Source organism: Dasypus novemcinctus, chromosome 17, assembly GCF_030445035.2.
Source record: "Dasypus novemcinctus isolate mDasNov1 chromosome 17, mDasNov1.1.hap2, whole genome shotgun sequence".
NCBI lineage: Eukaryota > Metazoa > Chordata > Mammalia > Cingulata > Dasypodidae > Dasypus > Dasypus novemcinctus.
The window spans coordinates 67,048,631-67,066,468 of record NC_080689.1 but is presented as its reverse complement, the minus strand read 5'-3'; the positions used below and the strand labels follow the sequence as shown (position 1 = coordinate 67,066,468).

General features: G+C 40.6%; 1 protein-coding gene across 4 annotated transcripts in view; it reads right to left on the bottom strand.

Moving 5' to 3' along the window:
- Positions 1 to 2,011: 2,011 nt before the first annotated feature.
- STAMBP (STAM binding protein) overlaps positions 2,012 to 17,838 on the bottom strand; it is a 33,772-nt gene continuing 17,945 nt past the window's right edge. For all 4 annotated transcript variants that reach the window (XM_004482060.4, XM_004482061.4, XM_004482059.4 and 1 more), the window contains exons 6-10: positions 16,296 to 16,420; positions 14,802 to 14,939; positions 12,002 to 12,114; positions 8,337 to 8,436; positions 2,012 to 6,347 (exon numbers count right to left, since the gene is read on the bottom strand). In XM_004482060.4, coding sequence (XP_004482117.1) covers positions 6,291 to 6,347; positions 8,337 to 8,436; positions 12,002 to 12,114; positions 14,802 to 14,939; positions 16,296 to 16,420 — 533 coding nt within the window. In that variant the 3' untranslated portion in view covers positions 2,012 to 6,290. The remainder of the gene's footprint in view (positions 6,348 to 8,336; positions 8,437 to 12,001; positions 12,115 to 14,801; positions 14,940 to 16,295; positions 16,421 to 17,838) is intronic.

Genomic DNA, 17,838 nt, shown 5'->3' with positions numbered 1-17,838 from the left:
CTTAGACAATTTAAACTTTTAAAATTTTACTTTCTTCAACAACAATAAAGTCCCCCAATTCTTAATCTAGTCCTCAGCCAGTACCACATTATGTTAAATTCACTTAAAGGTTTTTAAGAGCTGTTAATTAAGTTTCCCCCAAAATTCTTCTTCCATTTATTTTCTGGTTATTTCACCTATTCCAGATGAATTTTAGAATAATCAGGTTAAAAATGATATTTTTTAGTTTATTTGCGTTTAATTTATGAGTTGGTTAGAGAAGAATTCACATCTTTAAAACATTAAGTCTTCCCATCAGAGCATGTCTGTTTTTCCATTATCTTCTTCATGTTCCCCTGTAAAACTTAGTAGTTTTCTACATACAAGTCTTGTATATTTCCTATTAATTTTGCTCCAAGGTAGTTTATATTTTCGGTTGCTAGGGTGAATGAGATTTTTTTTTTACCCATCACAACTGGCTATACCTACACTGAAAATCTATTTTAAAATGTATACACACACACTATCTTATAGGAGACAACCTTGCTTATCTCTTATTAAGTTTAACCATTTTTTGGAAATTAACTTTAAGTTTCTAAGTGCTTAGTTTGTACCCGAAAACTGTCTTCTTTTCAGTAGCACACTCTTTATACTGCTTGAACACTGACTAGGTAATCCTTTAGGACATTGCCTAGTAATAGTATCTAGAATGGGTCTTCCTTTCTCCCTGACAACAGTATTTCCTTATTAAGAATTTTGCTGGGGGAAGTGGATGTGGCTTAAGCAGTTGGATTCCCATCTACCATGCAGGAGGTCCAGGGTTCGATTTGCAGGGCCTCCCGGTGAAGGCAAGCTGGCCCGCGTGGTGAGGTGGCCCATGAGGCATGCTGGCCCACACAAGAGTGCTGGCCCGCGTGGAGAGCTGGTGAAGCAAGATGATGCAACAAAAAGAGACACAAAGGAGAGACAATAAGAGACGCAGCAGGCATGGGAGCTGAGGTGGCTTAAGCAATTGAGTGCCTCTCCCCCACATTGGAAGGTCCTGGGATCAGTCTCACGTGCCTCCTAAAGAAAAGTCAAGAAGACAAGTAGACACAGAGGAATGCGCAGTGAACCGACACAGAGAGCAGACAGCTGGGGCAAGTAGCAAGGGGGGAGGAGGGAATAAATAAAATTTTAAAAATTAAAAAAAAACTTTATAGCATCTTGTACACTGATTTCATTGTCCTCATTTAAGGTAGACATATTAGACAAATCTCATTTTACAGATTTCAAAGATGTTTGGGGAGTTAAGTGACTTACTGGCAAATGAATAGCTGGACCTAGAAGCAAAGTGTTTAAAAGTTCAATCTGGCACTTCCTTCATTCTCCTACTTTGCCCCTCCAGAGGATAATGTTCCAATGATATTGATCTGAACAGGCCTTCTCAGTGCCCCCAAGCGAAACTCCTCACAAAAAGAAGAGCCTTGATAAAGTTCACTCTGGGCTCACAAACTTGGAAGATCCTTGGATAAACTGACCTCCAAAGCCAGGTGAGATTAAAACATTAAGATATGAGAGAATGGGAGGCACAACAATTGACTTTTTCCAGGGAAACTATTTTCCAGGGAACAACTGATCTGGACCTACAATTATCTTCTAAATCCTTTTGAAATAGAGCAGTTGTAGGAGTCATGAGGTCTTCACTTCGTAAAGCTGTTCTCAGTGGTCTTCACTTTAAAGGCAAAACCAAAAACAAAACAAAAATGTCTGAAGCCACACCCAGAGATTCTGATTAAACTCATGTAGGGCGAGGGCATAACTATCAGTTGTTTTTTGCTTACTTTTTTAGAAGGTACTGGGGATTGAACCCAGGACCTTTTACATGAGAGGCAGATGTTCAACCACTGAGCTACATCTGTTCCTTATTTTTTTTTTGGAGTAAATATATTTTATGAATTTTAAAACATATTGTCAAATCTTTCCATGGTACCTTACTTATAATGTCAGTACATTTCCAACCTACCCACCAGCATTGATTTTCCTTTTCCTCTTTTTCCTAATTTAATTTTTTAAAAAAGATACTTAGATTACATAAATGTTACATTAAAAAACATAAGGGATTCCTATATGCCCCACTTTCTACCTCTCCCACAATTTCCCACAATATCCTTCATTAGTGTGGTACATTTGTTACAATTGATGAACACATATTGGAGCATTGCCACTAAGTGTGGATTATAGTTTACATTGTAATTTAAACTCTCTCCTGCATAATTTTGTAAGTTATGACAAAATATGTAATGGCCTGTATCTGGCATTGCAACATCAATCTTTTGTGTGGTAAAATACACAAAACATAAAATTTACCATTTGTCCATTTTAAAGCATACAGTTCTGTGGCTGTAAATATTAACACATTCACAATGTTGTGCAACCATTGCCACTATCTAGTTTCAGAACTTTTTCATCACCTTGAAAGGAAACCCCAAGCCAATTAGTCACTCCCCATTCTCCCCTCTCTCCAGTCCTTGGCAACCACTCATCTACTTTCTGTCTCTACAGATTTAACTATTCTGGATAGTTCATATCAATGGAGTCACATAATATGTGACCTTTTTTCAAAAGATTTTATTTTCCCCCTCCCCTCCACCCTGCTGTTTTTTGCTGTCTGTGTCCATTAGCTGTGAGATCTTCTGTGTCTATTTCTCTTTTTGTCTTCTCCTCTAAGACTCACTGGGATTCCATCCTGGGGACCTGATTTGGAGAGAGGTTCCCTGTCAATTGCACCACCTCAGTTCCTGGTCTCGGGTGTGCTTCATCTTGACTCTCCCTTTCGTCTTTGTTACATCATCATCTTGCTGAACAATTTACTTGCACGGGCACTGGCTTAGCGTATGGGCACTCACGTGGGCACCCAGCTCACTGCAGGGGCACTTGGCTTGCCGTGCAGGCACTCATGCGGGCACTCAGTTCACCGTGTGGCACTGGATCGCTGCGCAGGCACGCTTTTTCTTTTCACCAGGAGGCCCCAGAGATCAAACCCAGGTCCTCCCATATGGTAGGCAGAGGCCCTATCACTTGAGCCACATCCGCTTCCCAACATGTAACCTTTATATCTGGCCTCTTTCATTTAGCATAATGTTTTGGAGGTTCATCCATGTCACAGCATTTATCAGTACTTGTTCCTTTTATGGCTAATAATCCACTGTATGTGTATATATTTTCTTTATCCATTGTTGATGGACATCTAGATTGTTTCCACCTTTTGGCTACTGTGAATGCTGCTGCTTTGAACACTGATGTACAAACACATGAGTCCATTTTCAATTCTTTGGAATAAACACCTAAGAGTGGCATTGTTGGGTAAAAACCTAATTCTGCTTCTCTTACTGAGGAACCACCAAACTGTCTTCCACAATAGTTGTGCCATTTTATAGTCCCACCAGCAAGTATGAGGGTTTCAATTTCTCCGTATCTTCTCCATCATTTATTTTCTGTTTATTTGCTTTTGATTATGGCCATCCTAGTAGGTATGAAGTGGTATGACATTGTGGTTTTGATTTGCATTTCCCCAATAACTAATGATACTGAGCATCTTTTCACATGCTTCTTGGCCGTGTTGATTTTCTGTGGAGAAATGACTATTCAAGTTGTCTTTTTTTGTTGAAGTGTAGGAGTTCTTTATATATTCAGGTTACTAGACCCTTGTTGGATAAATTTGGAAATATTTTCCATATTCTGTGGGTTGTCTTTTCACTCTTGATAGTGTCCTTTGATATACAAAAATTTTTTAATTTGAAGAGATCCAATTTACTTATTTTTTTTCCTTTGTTGACTGTGCATTTTGTGTCTTATCTAGGAATCATTTGCCAAATCAAAAGGCATGAAGATTTACCCTATGTTTTATAGCTCTGGATCTCATATTTAGGTAATTGATCCATTTTCAGTTAATTTTTGTAAATAGTATGAGGTAAGGGTCCAACTTTATTCTTCTGCATGTAGAGAGAGATCCAGTTGTCCCAGAACCATTTGTTGAAGAGACTACATTTTCCCCATTGAATGGTCTTGGCACCCTTGTCAAAAATCGATTGACCTCAGATGTATAGGTTCATAAGTATTGTTTAAAAAGTTCCCCAGGTGAATTTAATGTGCCAGAAGTAAGACCTTTACATGGAAAGTTCTGAATATCGGCTAAATTTAGATTTTAGGTGATGGAAAGCTACTGCAGGTTTTTGAGCAAGAAAGGAAACACAATGATGGCTGAAATGTGAGACGCTTATGATCACACTGTGTAGAAGAGGCGAATGAAGAAACACTGAAAACAAAGGGATCCAGTAAAAGACTTGTAGTAGTTCAATTAAGAGATAATAAAATACTGGATTAAGTGTTAGCCTTAGGAATGGAAAGAAGGGGATGAAATTTTCTGCAAAGTACATGACTGAGCAATTTCAGGACTGTTTAAGACCAGCTGGCATGGTCCAGGCTGCCTCTAGGGCCACAGCAAGGAAAGGATGGGGGTGTGACTGGGGAGGCACTCTTCCCCTGTGTCCACATGTGATCTATTAAAAAAACTGCAAAAGAAAGAATTTCTGGTATCTTGGGAGTGAAGAACCCAAGAGAAGGAAAATAATACAGACTTGGTTCTTTGGAGGGTAGGGTGAGGGAGTTCAAGGACCACTAATATAAGCAATAAAGACCAAATAGAGGGAAGCAGATGTGGCTAACTGATAGAGCGTCTGCCTACCATATGGGGGGTCCAGGGTTCAAACCCAGGGCCTCCTGACCCGTGTGGTGTGCTAGCCCACGTGCAGTGCTGCCGTGCGCAAGGAGTGCTGTGCCACATAGGGGTGTCCCCCACGTAGGGGAGCCCCACGTGCAAGGAGTGTGCCCTGCAAGGAAAGCCGCCCCTCGCAAAAAGTGCAGCTTGCCCAGGAGTGACATCACATACATGGAGAGCTGACGCAGCAAGATGATGCAACAAAAAGAGACAAAGATTTCCAGTGCCGCCAAGAATGCAATAACGCAGAAGAGCACCCAGTGAATGGACACAAGAGAGCAGACAACAGAGTACAGGGAGAAGAGGAGAGAAATAAATAAAATAAATCTTAAAAAAAAAAAAAAAGACCGAAGAGATTCAGGATACAAAATTTAAAAATGAAGCCAAACTTTATGCAGTCAATTTTTTTCTCCACAGAATTTTGATATAAGAAGAAACCTTCATTATTCTCCTATCCAAGGCCTTTACTCTCCGGTTCTTGCCTGAACTGTCAAAAACACCACCATTATTTTTATGCCACCTCTGAATACTAGGCTCAGCTCAGAAAGAAAAATAAAATAGCGACTGGAGCTTCAAACACATTTGAAAGTATTGCCTAAGTCAGAAAAGTCAACCAAATAAAATGGAGCAGGGTGGCTTGGGAATGTAATCATTTATTTGGAGCGTAGTCTGGCACTCCAAATAAAGGCTGCATTATCCTAAGCTGAAAGCTTTTAGGGCATGAGGAGGAAGTGAATGGGATGACCCACTTGAGACAGCACCAAGGGAGGAGGGATGACTTCACACCCTGGAAGATGGCAACAGGCAGGGAAAAACATTGAATAATTAACAGTGAACTGGGACACACCTTCAATGTCAGTTCATCTCAAATTCCCCATTCTCCCCTCGCCTTTCCCAAAGCAACCAGACATTTTACTTGACCTGTTTATGCGATGCTTGATCCAACTGATTATTCTAGAGCACAAAAAAATTAGTTTTTCTTTTATTGCAGGGAAAAATATCCTGAAATATTTGTTAAATAACAATAATTAGTGACAAAATAATTCTTCAGGGTTTGTAAGCCTCACTCACTATCTGGTGAGATGTAGAGAGCTGCCAATACCCCTTACCATAAACCACAGGAAAATCCAAAAGATTTTCTTCATGGCTTCCAAATTTCTGCATAGATGCCCTTATTTAGTCCGAAGGTAAACAATAAACAAGTTGGCAGAGAAATAAGAAGGAAAACTGAGAGAAAAAAATGTTAACAATTGAAGGGTAGATGGGTGTTCATTATGCTGTTCTTTCGATATTTCTTGGGATTTTTAGATTTGTATTACAGGAAGGCTGAAAAACTGCTTTAGTGCAATCGTGCTTTTTTCCAGACTTGCCTTGAAAATATATTCCATTTTCTTTTCAAACTAGAAATAGAAAATCAGTTCTCTTCTAGGTCATACCCACTTTCTCTTCAGTCTAAAAAAAGCTTCCAAAGCTTTCTGGAATTTTTAAATTAGAGGGCTACAGTACACTGATATGGTTTTATAGTTCTTGGGAAGTTTTCTGAGTTAAAATCTCATCGCAGGTCTGTGATGGTTACTGCTCGGTCCACAACAGTCACGTGGTTACAGCTCTGTGGCAGGGAAAAAGAAGGGTAAAGCCATTAAAATATTCCAAAAAGTCACTCTTAAAAACTCCTCATTTAAAATCCTCATTCAGGACCAGTACATCCCAGTCTCAGAGCCAGAATCCTGAGAGGTCACCTAGTTATTTTAGGGGTCTGGGAATAAGTAATTCCACCATAGATGGAAGCAATGTCTGCCCATATTTCTTTGAGGTTTTGTTTTTTCCCCCAAATACATGGATATTTTAAAGTCATTTGTAAAATATATATTTATTTCAAAGAACTACTGAATTCATGGTAGTATATTGATCATTCTATCAAACAACAGATAATAAATACATGTATTACCATGTGGGCCATGCTAATTTTCCGCCTGCAAAAGGGGTTTTTGTAACTGACAACTTGGGCACTGGTGTCCCAGACTTTGTTTCTGACTGAACAGCCTCTGTTTCAAAATACTGGCCCTTAGACATTTATACATCCCAAGACAGACTGACCTTTTTTTTTTTTTTTTTTTTTTTTTTTTTTTAGGTACCAGGGGCTGGGGACTGAACCTGGGACCTTTTATATGGGAAGCCAGCATTCAGCCACTGAGCCAAGTCAGCTTTCCTGAATTGGTTTTATCATTTGTTTTATTTGTTTGTTTTTGTTTTTTTTTTTCAGGAGGTACCGGGAAACAAACCTAGGACTTCCCATATGGGAGGCAGATGCTCAACTGCTTAAGTTACAACTGCTCCCCCAATCTATTTGGAACAGAAACTTCTTCCTCATATTGAACCGAAAACTGTCATTCCATGAGGTCTTAGATTTAGTACCTGAAATCATGAAATACACTCAGTGCCTTTTTACACTTAGAGTCAGCTTTCATTTCCCCCCTAGGGTTTCTCCTCTAACTATCTCCAGTTCCTTCTAAGTCCCTTTTCCATATTGGTCCATTTTTCTCTAAACCCAAAAAGAATAATGAGTGATCTGGCCAGCATGGAGTAAAGGCAAGACTATCACATTAGATCTGAAAAGTATTAACACATCATTGAAATTACTGAGGAAATGTACTGATTACACTGCAAATCAACTTAAATTTTTCCTTCATGGAATAAAACTTACAGAAAAAACAACTTCCTAGAAAAGTCACTGAATCCCTCTTATCTAAGCATATTTCTAAAACCAAGTATGATGAATTGATCCTCTATCTTTTTTAAGGTAAAATTCATGTAACAAAAAAATTAATCATTTTAAAGTATACAATTCAATGGCTTTTAGTACATTTACAATGTACAACCATCACCTCTATCTAGTTCCAAAATATTTTTATTACCCCAAAAAGAAACCCTGTACCAATTAAGCAGTAACTCCCCATTCTTCACTGTTCCCAGTCCCTGGCAACCTCTAGTCTGCTTTCTGTCTCTATCAATTTACCTTTTCTGGATGTTTCATTTAAAGGGAATCACACAATACGTAGTCTTATGTGTCTGGCTTCATTCATTTGGGATTGTATTTTCAAAGTTTACCCACACTGTAGCATATATGAGTAATTTGTTCCCTTTTTATGGCTGAGCTTTGCTTATCTTAAGTGGTTTTTTTCTTCTTCTTAGTATTCACATCTCTTATTGAAGTACAAGATTGGCAACTGACGTTGATGAAGAAAGAAACTAACATTCAATAAGTCAGGTACTGTGCTAGGTACTTTCTGTATATTACTTCATTTAATCCTCTCAATAACTCTATAAGGTAGATATTATTATTATTATCCCCATTTTACAGATGAGAAAACTAAGATTTGGGGAGGTTAAGTAGTCTGATCAAAGATACACTGACATTAAGTACAGAGCTAAGACTCAAATCTATTCCAGCCCATGTATGTCCTTATTATGGAGATTGGGACTTATAAGTGACAAGGGCTAAAGTCCTATGTGGGCCCAAAAGACTATGCAGCTCAGCAGCTCTGATTGTCCTCCCTGATTGAAGCACAGCTCCAATTTCATCCACATAGATACATACACAGAACAGAGGTGGATCCTTGCTGTGTGGATGAAATCCTTTCTGGCGACAGGAAGAAATCTCCTCTAGTCCATGGTCTGTTAGTTTAAAGAATCCAGTTCTGAAATAAGAAAACGCAGGCTCAGAGTCAAGCAAAGGTGTCCCCCTATCCCTAACACACACACCACCACCACCACCACCACCATCACCACCATCACCAGAAAACTGGTTCTGGTCCACAATGCAGAGCTCATTTGAGGCAGTTTCAATAGGATATTGACTCGTAGGTCTCTTCTCTGGTGAATGAATCAGAGTTAGGGAATGACTCACCACTGCCCCCACACTTGTTTTGCTAGAATTCATAGTAAATGATAGGAATTTGGAATGAAAATGAAGTAACTCTCTGAGATATTGTTTGATTTTAAAGTTCTCTAATCTGACACCTGTCTCTTGAAATCCCTACCACTTCACATAAAACACTTCAAATTGTTTGTGGACTTTTCTTAGAAAAGCCTGTATGTAAGTAAACACTTGGATTCCGTTTTAGTTTCCTGGGTTCAAGCAAATATCATGCAATGGGTGGGTTGAACAATGGGAATTTATTTACTTATGGTTTTGAGGCAAAGAGAAAGTCCGAATCAAGGCATCATCAAGATGATGCTTTCTTCCCAAGACTGTGGCATTCTCGGGCTGGCTGCTGGTGATCCTTGGTCCTTAGGGCATCACACGGCAAAGCACATGGCAGCATCTCATGTTTTTTCCCTTCTCTTCCAGGGTCCATTGATACTCAACTTTTTGCTTCCTATGCACTTCTCTCTTTCTGTCTGAATTTTATTCCATTTATAAAGGACTCTAGTAATAGGGTTGGGCCGCACTTTAACTGAAGTAACTTCATCAAAAAGTCCTTCTTACAAATAGGTTCACATCCATAGGAATAGATTAAGTTTAAGAACATGTTTTCCTGAGGGTACATACACCTTTGAACTACCACACTCTATCTTCTAGACCCCAAAAGAAATGTTCATCACAATTGGTTATGAGTATGATCTGTCCTGGGGCACAATTCCCCTCTATCTTGGACCTGTGAAATCTAGAAAATAAATGATCTGTTTCCAATATATAATGGGGGGACAGATATAAAATATCTCCCATTCCAACAGGGAGAAATTGGAAGGAAAACACAGGTCCCAAACAATTCTGAAACCCAGCAGGGCAAACTCTATTTCAAGACCTGAGAGTCATGTACAGATGGAGGTTTCGACCCTTGGACTTGATGGAGTGGCAGCCCACCACCTCCAAGCACTTGCAAAGCAGCCCAGCTGTGCTCTGCCCAAACACTGGGGTGAAAGCTCCACCTTCTCTGAGTATCAGGATGGCAGCTAGGCTCTCCACAAATTCTGGGGCACAGGGCCCCCTCTCCAAGGACTGGGGCAGCAGCACTCTCCCTGAACAATGGGGTGGAAGTCCTGCTCTCCCCACATGCGAGGGCTGACTCGCCCTTTCCACACACAAGTGGGCCCGCTCCCTTGGCCCGCGATCTCTTCGGTCCAGACCTTTGCTTCCATGGTTCTGCCCTTGAAATTATTCTTCTTTCACTTTGCCCCTATGCTGCCCTTTCAATCCAGGTTGGCAATGGTTCTGTTCATATAAATTTTACAAAAATCTTGTTGACTTTGCATTTTGTTCACAGGATCTAATCTATCAATTTTTGGTTTATTTGTGCCCAGGAGTTCATTTCTCAACTTACACCTTTCCTCTTTCATTTCACTGTAAGCTGCAAGGAGAAAATAGGCTGCACTTTCCATATATAGCTTGGAAATCTCCTAGCTAAATATCCAGATTCATTACTTTCAAGCTCTGCCTCCCTTTCACCATCAGAACTCAATTTTGACAAGTTCTCTGCCACTTTAAAACAAGGATCACCTTTCCTTCAGTTTCTAATAACACATTCATTGTTTCTGTCTAAGGCCTCATCGAAAGTACCTTTAGCATCCATATTTCTACCAACAGTCTCTCCAAAGCAATTTTGGCTTTTTGTATCAAGCACCTCACAATTCTTATAGCCTCTACCCATTACCCAGTTCCAAAGCTGTTTCCACATTTTTGGTATTTGCAATAGCAGCACCTCACTCTTGGAATCAAAATATGTTTTAGTTTCCCAGGCTGCTCAAGCAAATAACCATAAAATGGGTCAGGTTAAACAATGGGAACTTATTTGTTTATGGTTTTGAGGCTAAGAGAAAGTCCAAATCAAGGCATTATCAAGGCAATGCTTTCTTCCCGAAGACAGTGGTATTCTGGGGCTGGCTGCTGGTGATCCTTGGTCCTTTGCTTGTCACATGGCAAGGCACATGGCAGTATTTCCTGGTCTCCCTTTACTTCTGAGTTCCACTGATATTCAGCTTCTTGCTTCCTGTGGTGCTCTCTCTGAATAAACTTGATTCTGTTTATAAAGGTCTCCAACAATAGGATTAAGACCCATCCTGACTGAGGTGGGATACACCTAATTGAAATAACCTCATCAAAAAGTTTTATTGGGAAGTGGACTTGGCCCAGTGGATAGGGCGTCCGCCCACCACATTTGAACCATAGTTCAAATCCCAGGCCTCCTTGACCTGTGTGGAGGTGGCCCACTTGCAGTGCTGATGTGCGCAAGGAGTGCTGTGCCACACAGGGGTGTCCCCCACGTAAGGGAGCTCCACACGCAAGGAGTGCACCCCATAAGGAGAGCCACCCAGTGCGAAAGAAAGTGCAGCCTGCCCAGGAATGGTGCTGCACACACGGAGAGCTTATGCAGCAAGATGACGCAAAAACAACAAAAAAAGAAACACAGATTCCTGTGCTGCTGACAACAACAGAAACGGACATAAAGAAGAACACACAGCAAAAGGACACAGAGAACAGACAACTGGGGCGGGGGAGGGGGGAGGGGAGAGAAATAAATAAAATAAATCTTAAAAAAAAAAGGAACCAAACTATTGGTTTAAAAAAAAAAAGGTTTTATTTACAGTGGGTTCACATCCACAGGAATGCATTAAGTTAAAGAACATGTTTTTCTGGGGGTACATACAGCTTCAAACCACGACAGATATCTTCTTTAACAAGTGTAATTGGGGAAACGGACTTTAGCCAGTGGTTAGGGCGTCTGTCTACCACATGGGAGGCCCGCGGTTCAAGCCCCGGGCCTCCTTGACCCGCGTGGAGCTGGCCCATGCGCAGTGCTGATGTGCGCAAGGAGTGCCGTGCCACACAGGGGTGTCCCCCGCGTAGGGGAGCCCCACGCGCAAGGAGTGCACCCATAAGGAGAGCCGCCCAGCGTGAAGGAGGGAGCAGCCTGCCGAGGAATGGCACCGCCCACACTTCCCGTGCCGCTGACGACAACAGAAGCGGACAAAGAAACAAGACGCAGCAAACAGACACAGAGAACAGACAACTGTGGGAGGGGAGGGGAATTAAATAAATAAAAATAAATCTTTAAAAAAAAAAACAAAAACAAGTGTAATTGGTTTATCAATATAAGGAGCGTAATAAGAAGCCTTTTAAAAAGCTAATTAATATCACAGTACATATATTTTATAGAGAAAAAAGAGGCAAGGGACCTTTTAACTCCTAAGAGGAAGCAACCTTTTCCTCTACCTTCCCACTATCCTCCTTGTGTTACTCAGACCCAGATCCCATGTACTCACTCCTGGAACTTGGGGGAGCAAACGATGGCTATTGACTCTGGCAACATCATCTGGTAGGAGCAGTGAGTGTGTAGGTCAACACTGGAGAGAAAGGCAGTCTGTGTGGGATGAGTCTGTGAAGAGAAAAACATAGAGAAGGCTCAGTGAAGAGTCTACAGTGAAGCAGGATCCACGAAGGGAGAGAGATCCCAACAGCTCTCAACTACTGGCCATAATGTCCTTCTTAAGCACACAGCCGTCTGCAGTGATAAGGAGAATGCCAGATGTTCAGAAGTAATGAACTTCCTTTCCAGCATTTTAACAAGTGTGGTTTAACATGAGTTTGTGAAGAGATTGAAGAGGTTCATACTCTCCAACAAACCATAAAGACTTATTTGGCTCCTCACAAGCTGTCTATACACAATGGAAAGTAACCGATTGTGGAGCAGACAGTACATGCTGCCCAATACTTCCAACTGTTGGAAGTCAAGGACTTAACAAACCACAATTAGAGGAATGATTCTTCCTGATAGAGGTGCTAAAAGGTCAAGGGTGAGTCTTCAGAGAATGTTTCCTCCTCCTGTGGCTTCTGTTCCTTTACACTCTCTCACTTTTTTCTTGTATCTCTCTACTTCCTGCCTCACACTCTCTAAGCTTCCTTATGTAGCCTGTTACCCAAGTTGCTTGTTAATTTCTTGTTGCTCACTACTCTTACCCCCTTCCAAGACTTGCAAGATCAACTCTATGAAGGTCTCTTAGAGTTCTCTTTCCTACCTTGACCTTGCTCCCAAGTTCTAGCCTCACATTTCCAACGGCCTGCTAACCATCCCCATCAATGTGATGTCTCAACTGGTACCTTTGATTTACATGCTCAGAACCGAGCACACCATTTGCCCTACTTCCAAAGTAAGTCCTCCTCCTCGATTCCCTATTTTTGGTTATGGGATGATCACTGCCACCCCCATAAGCCAGGCACGAATGCTCTGAGTCATCACTGATTCCTATCTTACTCATTCCCCATATTTACCCTCTGAAATCTCTCTCACATTCATTGCCTCCTTCCTGAATGCACTACCACCACCCTAGCTCTTATTGTTACTAGATTTTATCATACACTAATTTCTTAAATTAAATGATCCCCCTGCCTCAACCTACCTTAAAATGTCTTTCTTCAGATTTTCTTATATATGACTATGATCATATACAGTACATAGTATTTAATAATCATAACCATCTTGCCAGTCTATCCAAGACCCTCCAGAGCATAGCTTCAAGGTATTGCAATAAAACTTATCTACCACTGTTTCCAAAGAGGAACCATAATATGCAGCATACTCAGTGGTCCACATACACAGGCTGTCTCTTCCCAATGCTCTCTTCCACAGAAAACTCTACCTTGGTCCCATCTTATTATCTCAAAATCTTACTTTTCTTTTATGATCTATCTAAATTATCACCTCTTTTCCAGACCATTTTTAGCATTCCCTTAAAACAAGGTAGGACCCCTCCTTCCTCTGAATTCTATGGCACTTTGCACCTTCTAAGGCACTTAGCATATTCTGCCTCATGTTAAAAGTTATTAATGGAAACGGACTTGGCCCAGTGGTTAGGGTGTCCGTCTACCACATGGGGGGTCCACGGTTCAAAGCCCGGGCCTCCTTGACCCATGTGGAGCTGGCCCATGCGCAGTGCTGAGGTGCGCAAGGAGTGCCCATAGGGAGCCCCACGCGCAAGGAGTGCGCCCGTAAGGAGAGCCGCCCAGTGGGAAAGAAAGTGCAGCCTGCCCAGGAATGGCGCCGCCCACACTTCCTGTGCTGCTGACGACAACAGAAGCGGACAAAGAAACAAGATGCAGCAAACACACACAGAGAACAGACAAACGGGGAGGGGGGGGGAAGGGGTTAAATAAATAAATAAATCTTAAAAAAAAAAAAGTTATTACTTGTGTACTTGTCTAACAGCCCTTTGAGACTAAAATTACATCGTACTCAAACCTGTTTCCCCTGGCAGATAAGGAACAAGTTTTCTATCCCCCATCTACTACAAACGGTAATATACCACATTATCATCAGTAACTATTTATGGAACTAAACTGAAGAAATGACAGAAGGCACATGGGACTGTCTCACAGGTCACTATTTTTCCAAATTCTGAACTACGAGTATTTACACTCTTTCCCAATCCGGAAATAAGCCTGACTTATTTGTATGTAACTGTCACACAAAATGAAAAACAGCTTGGTCTGTGAAAGCCAGGGGTTGAAAAGTAATAGCAAGAAAAACAAAGAAATTAACCTTATGGAAGGAATTATATTTCACCTGAACATTACTAGAATGTTACCATAAAACATGTAGACACTTAAAAAAATCATGTGTACTGTGGCCCTTCTGGTTTACATAAAGGTACATGCTACTTTAATTTTTTTAAAAAAGCATTTAATTAATTTCTTTGATTCATTTAAAATATTTTTATACCTTTTAGGAACATCATTTATAAAAGGTGGGCAGAGCCTATATAGTACGATACATTCATTCCAGGTCAGTGTCCTATCACTATTCTCAATCACAGGGAAACTAGTTTATTTTTACTTTTTAAAAAAATACACACAAAATTGAAAAATGAAAAAGCCCTAACTAATTCCCAAAAGTCAACACTGGCATACAAACAGTCAAATATGGTAGGGACTATATTCAAAGGAGGGAAAAATAATCATCTATAAGGTGGAAGCAATTTACTTTGCTCAAAGAAAGAAACAAGCAGTGTGTTTATAACTTCATGAGAGAAGAGGCGACCAGTCCTCAGAGAGCATGGAATTGCTTACATGAATCCAGCCCAGTGTGATGAGACCCTGCTGATCCTGTATGAGGAAAAGTTCTTCTTCATTCTCTGTATTGCAATAATCAGAACCAGCACTTTGCTTAGGGATGAGAACATGGGTAATGGTAAATTCATTCCTCATCTGCCAAAGGAGAAAACAGCTCATCACAATTCCATGTCACTTATGCAACCCCATTATGTCATAACAATGGTAAATTAAACATCTGTACAAGTGAAGGCCCTTCCCAGCCTAGCACAAGACTCCTTAGAACTCCCTGAATCCCTAACCTTCCCATATACCACCTTTTATTAACTCCTTTGCACTGGTGTGGTATATTTGTTACAACTGATGAAAGAACATTTTTATAATCGTATTATTAACTACAGTCCATGGTTTAACTTAGGGTTCACTGTGTTGTGCAGCTCCATGCATTTTTTAAAAAATTTTATTCTAGTAACATATCTACAACCTAAAATTTCCCCTTTTAACCACATTAGAACATATAATTAAGGGTTGTTAGTTACTTTCATAAAGTGCTACCATCACCACCATCCATTACCAAAACTTTTCCATTGTCCCAAAGAGAAACTCTGTATAACTTAAGCATTCACTACTCATTCTCTACCCCATCCCACCCCCTGGAAACCTATATTCTAGATTCTGACTCTATGAGTTTGCTTATTCTAATTATTTCATATCAGTAAGACCATTCGGTATTTGCCCTTTTCTGTTTGGCTTATTTCACTAAACATCATGCTGAGACCTACCCCAGAACTCTGTCTGATGCATCGCCTGTGTTAAATACCACAGCCCAACAGGAGTTTTCTGCTTTAGCCAAATGGATGTACTCATGGTTCTTGAGACGCTCCAAGTAAAGCATCATTTCACTTCCTTCGCTCATGTCTAAAGTAGTTTCCTTTTTACTGTTTCTCTAAGTCCTTCTCATCCTTAAAGCTCAGTTTAAATGTACTTCACCTCATTCATTTATTTCTATCTTATTCATTTAGCAATTAATTACAGGTAAAGTTCCTCAATTCAGTGATCTTTCCTCCCTCTCAATTCCTTGTGCTCATATTGTACACATTATTCATAGTGCTCTTTATCTTTTGGTGTGTATCTTTCATCTCTCCAATGAGACTGGGTGCTTTTTATGGACAAAGACTATGTTTCTTACATATTTTATATTCCAAGTCCCCATATAAAATCAGTACTCAAAAAATAATATACAGGTAGTGACCAGATCTGCCCTCCAACTTTAGAATTAGGTATTTCTTACTACCAGCTTTAAAACAATCAGTTTGATTTAAGGGAGTCTGAAAACCAATCAAACACAGGGCTACCAAATTTAAAGTGGCACTGCATTCCCATTACACAGTGCATGGTTCCTTCAGTAGAGAGATCAGAGCAAAAGGTAAATGGCATTAGATATCTTATCCAACAGTAGAGGAGGCCATGGGGAAAGAAACAGTATCAGCTCAAGAAAGAGTTTGTTTTTACCAGTTTTCCACAGAGAATCCCACACGTTTCTACTCCCCGGGCAGTGTTGGCGCTGGCTAACTGGAGAAACTGTGGGCAGAGCCTTCCGGGCACCACCACGTGGCGCAGCCCATCAATTGTAGGAACTGTAGTAGAGAGAGAGGGAAAGTCTGAGACCACGGGGCTGAGCCACCTCAGGCAGACGTCACAGTTGACAGGCTGGGAGAGCGATGCTAAATAACTGAATAAACCCCCCAAATTCAGGCAGTGAGTGGGGAGTCAGTCTCTTCTCAATGTCAAGAAAAAAGTTGTGGAATCTTTCCCCCAACCTCTGGCCACAGTCTTTGGGTGTACATTACTAAAAGAAAAGAGCAGGCTTTTATCATTCAAGTTAAGGTAAGGGTAAGCTACATCTTTTTAAAAAGTTCCTGAGATATTTAAGAATTCTCTTTCAGAATCTAATCTAGAGGATTTAAAAAATACCCCCCCTTTCATTTTTATTTTGAATCACTTTTTATCTCAGATAAGAATATCAGAGAGCATGATTTTCAAAGAAATACCAAAGATATATTCTTGATAATAGAAAATAAATTGGGTAATTATTTGCTTCTGTACTTAAGTCATTTAGAAGAAAGTTAAAACGCCAAGAAAACAGAACACAACAAATACCACAATCAGCGCCCCGCCCCCCCCAAAACTGAAAAAAAAGTGCAGACAGACAAAAGTAGCTCATAAAATCTGCTTCAGAACTCCAAGAATGGACCCAGGCCCTGAACACCAAAGAGAAACTCTGTGGAAGAGGCACCAGGCTAAAGTTAGGGAACACCTTTCACAGTCTTTTTTTTTTCTTCAAAAGACAAGAAATGTTCTGCTCCTGCACATTCAACAGCAAGATCTCAATTCCTGGAGAGGTAACAAAGTCAGACCAAGAAACACGCAGTCACACAACGGTCTGCAGGATGGTATCTTAGGGTTCTGAATGGCAGTTTGGCATAGTCCTTTCCTTTCAATTCAATAATCATTTACTGAGTATATACCAAGGAGACAATGTGCTCAGCCTGCAGGAAACACAAATATGAATGTAAGTCTCGAGCCCCAACCCGCAAGAAGCTAATGTTCTAGTTAGAAACCAATGACTACACTGTCAGATGGATGATCTGAATTGCATTAGAGCTAAAAGAGCTCTGGAGGTTAAGAAGAAGAGAATCAATCTGAGTGAAGGGAGGGGCAGCTGAAAAAACTAAAGAGCAAGGAAAGCAGAGCCAGAGAAAAGAGATTCCAGGTAGAGGACAAAATGTTAACAAACCTCCTTGGATAAGATATCTAGGGAATGTTCTGGGAACATGAAAGTCCATTTTAACTAAACCATAGGATTTGTGTGGAGGAACAGCAGTGGGAGGTAAGCGGGTAAATAGGTGGGGAAAAGCCCTAAAGGCCAGACTTCAGAGAGCAGCCCTCCTTACCCATTCTTGTGGTGTTTTTAAATGGATCTTCTGCAAAGCTGACTTCCTTAAATGACTACTTGAAAGTTGATTCCTATACCAAGGTATCTACTCAAAAGATC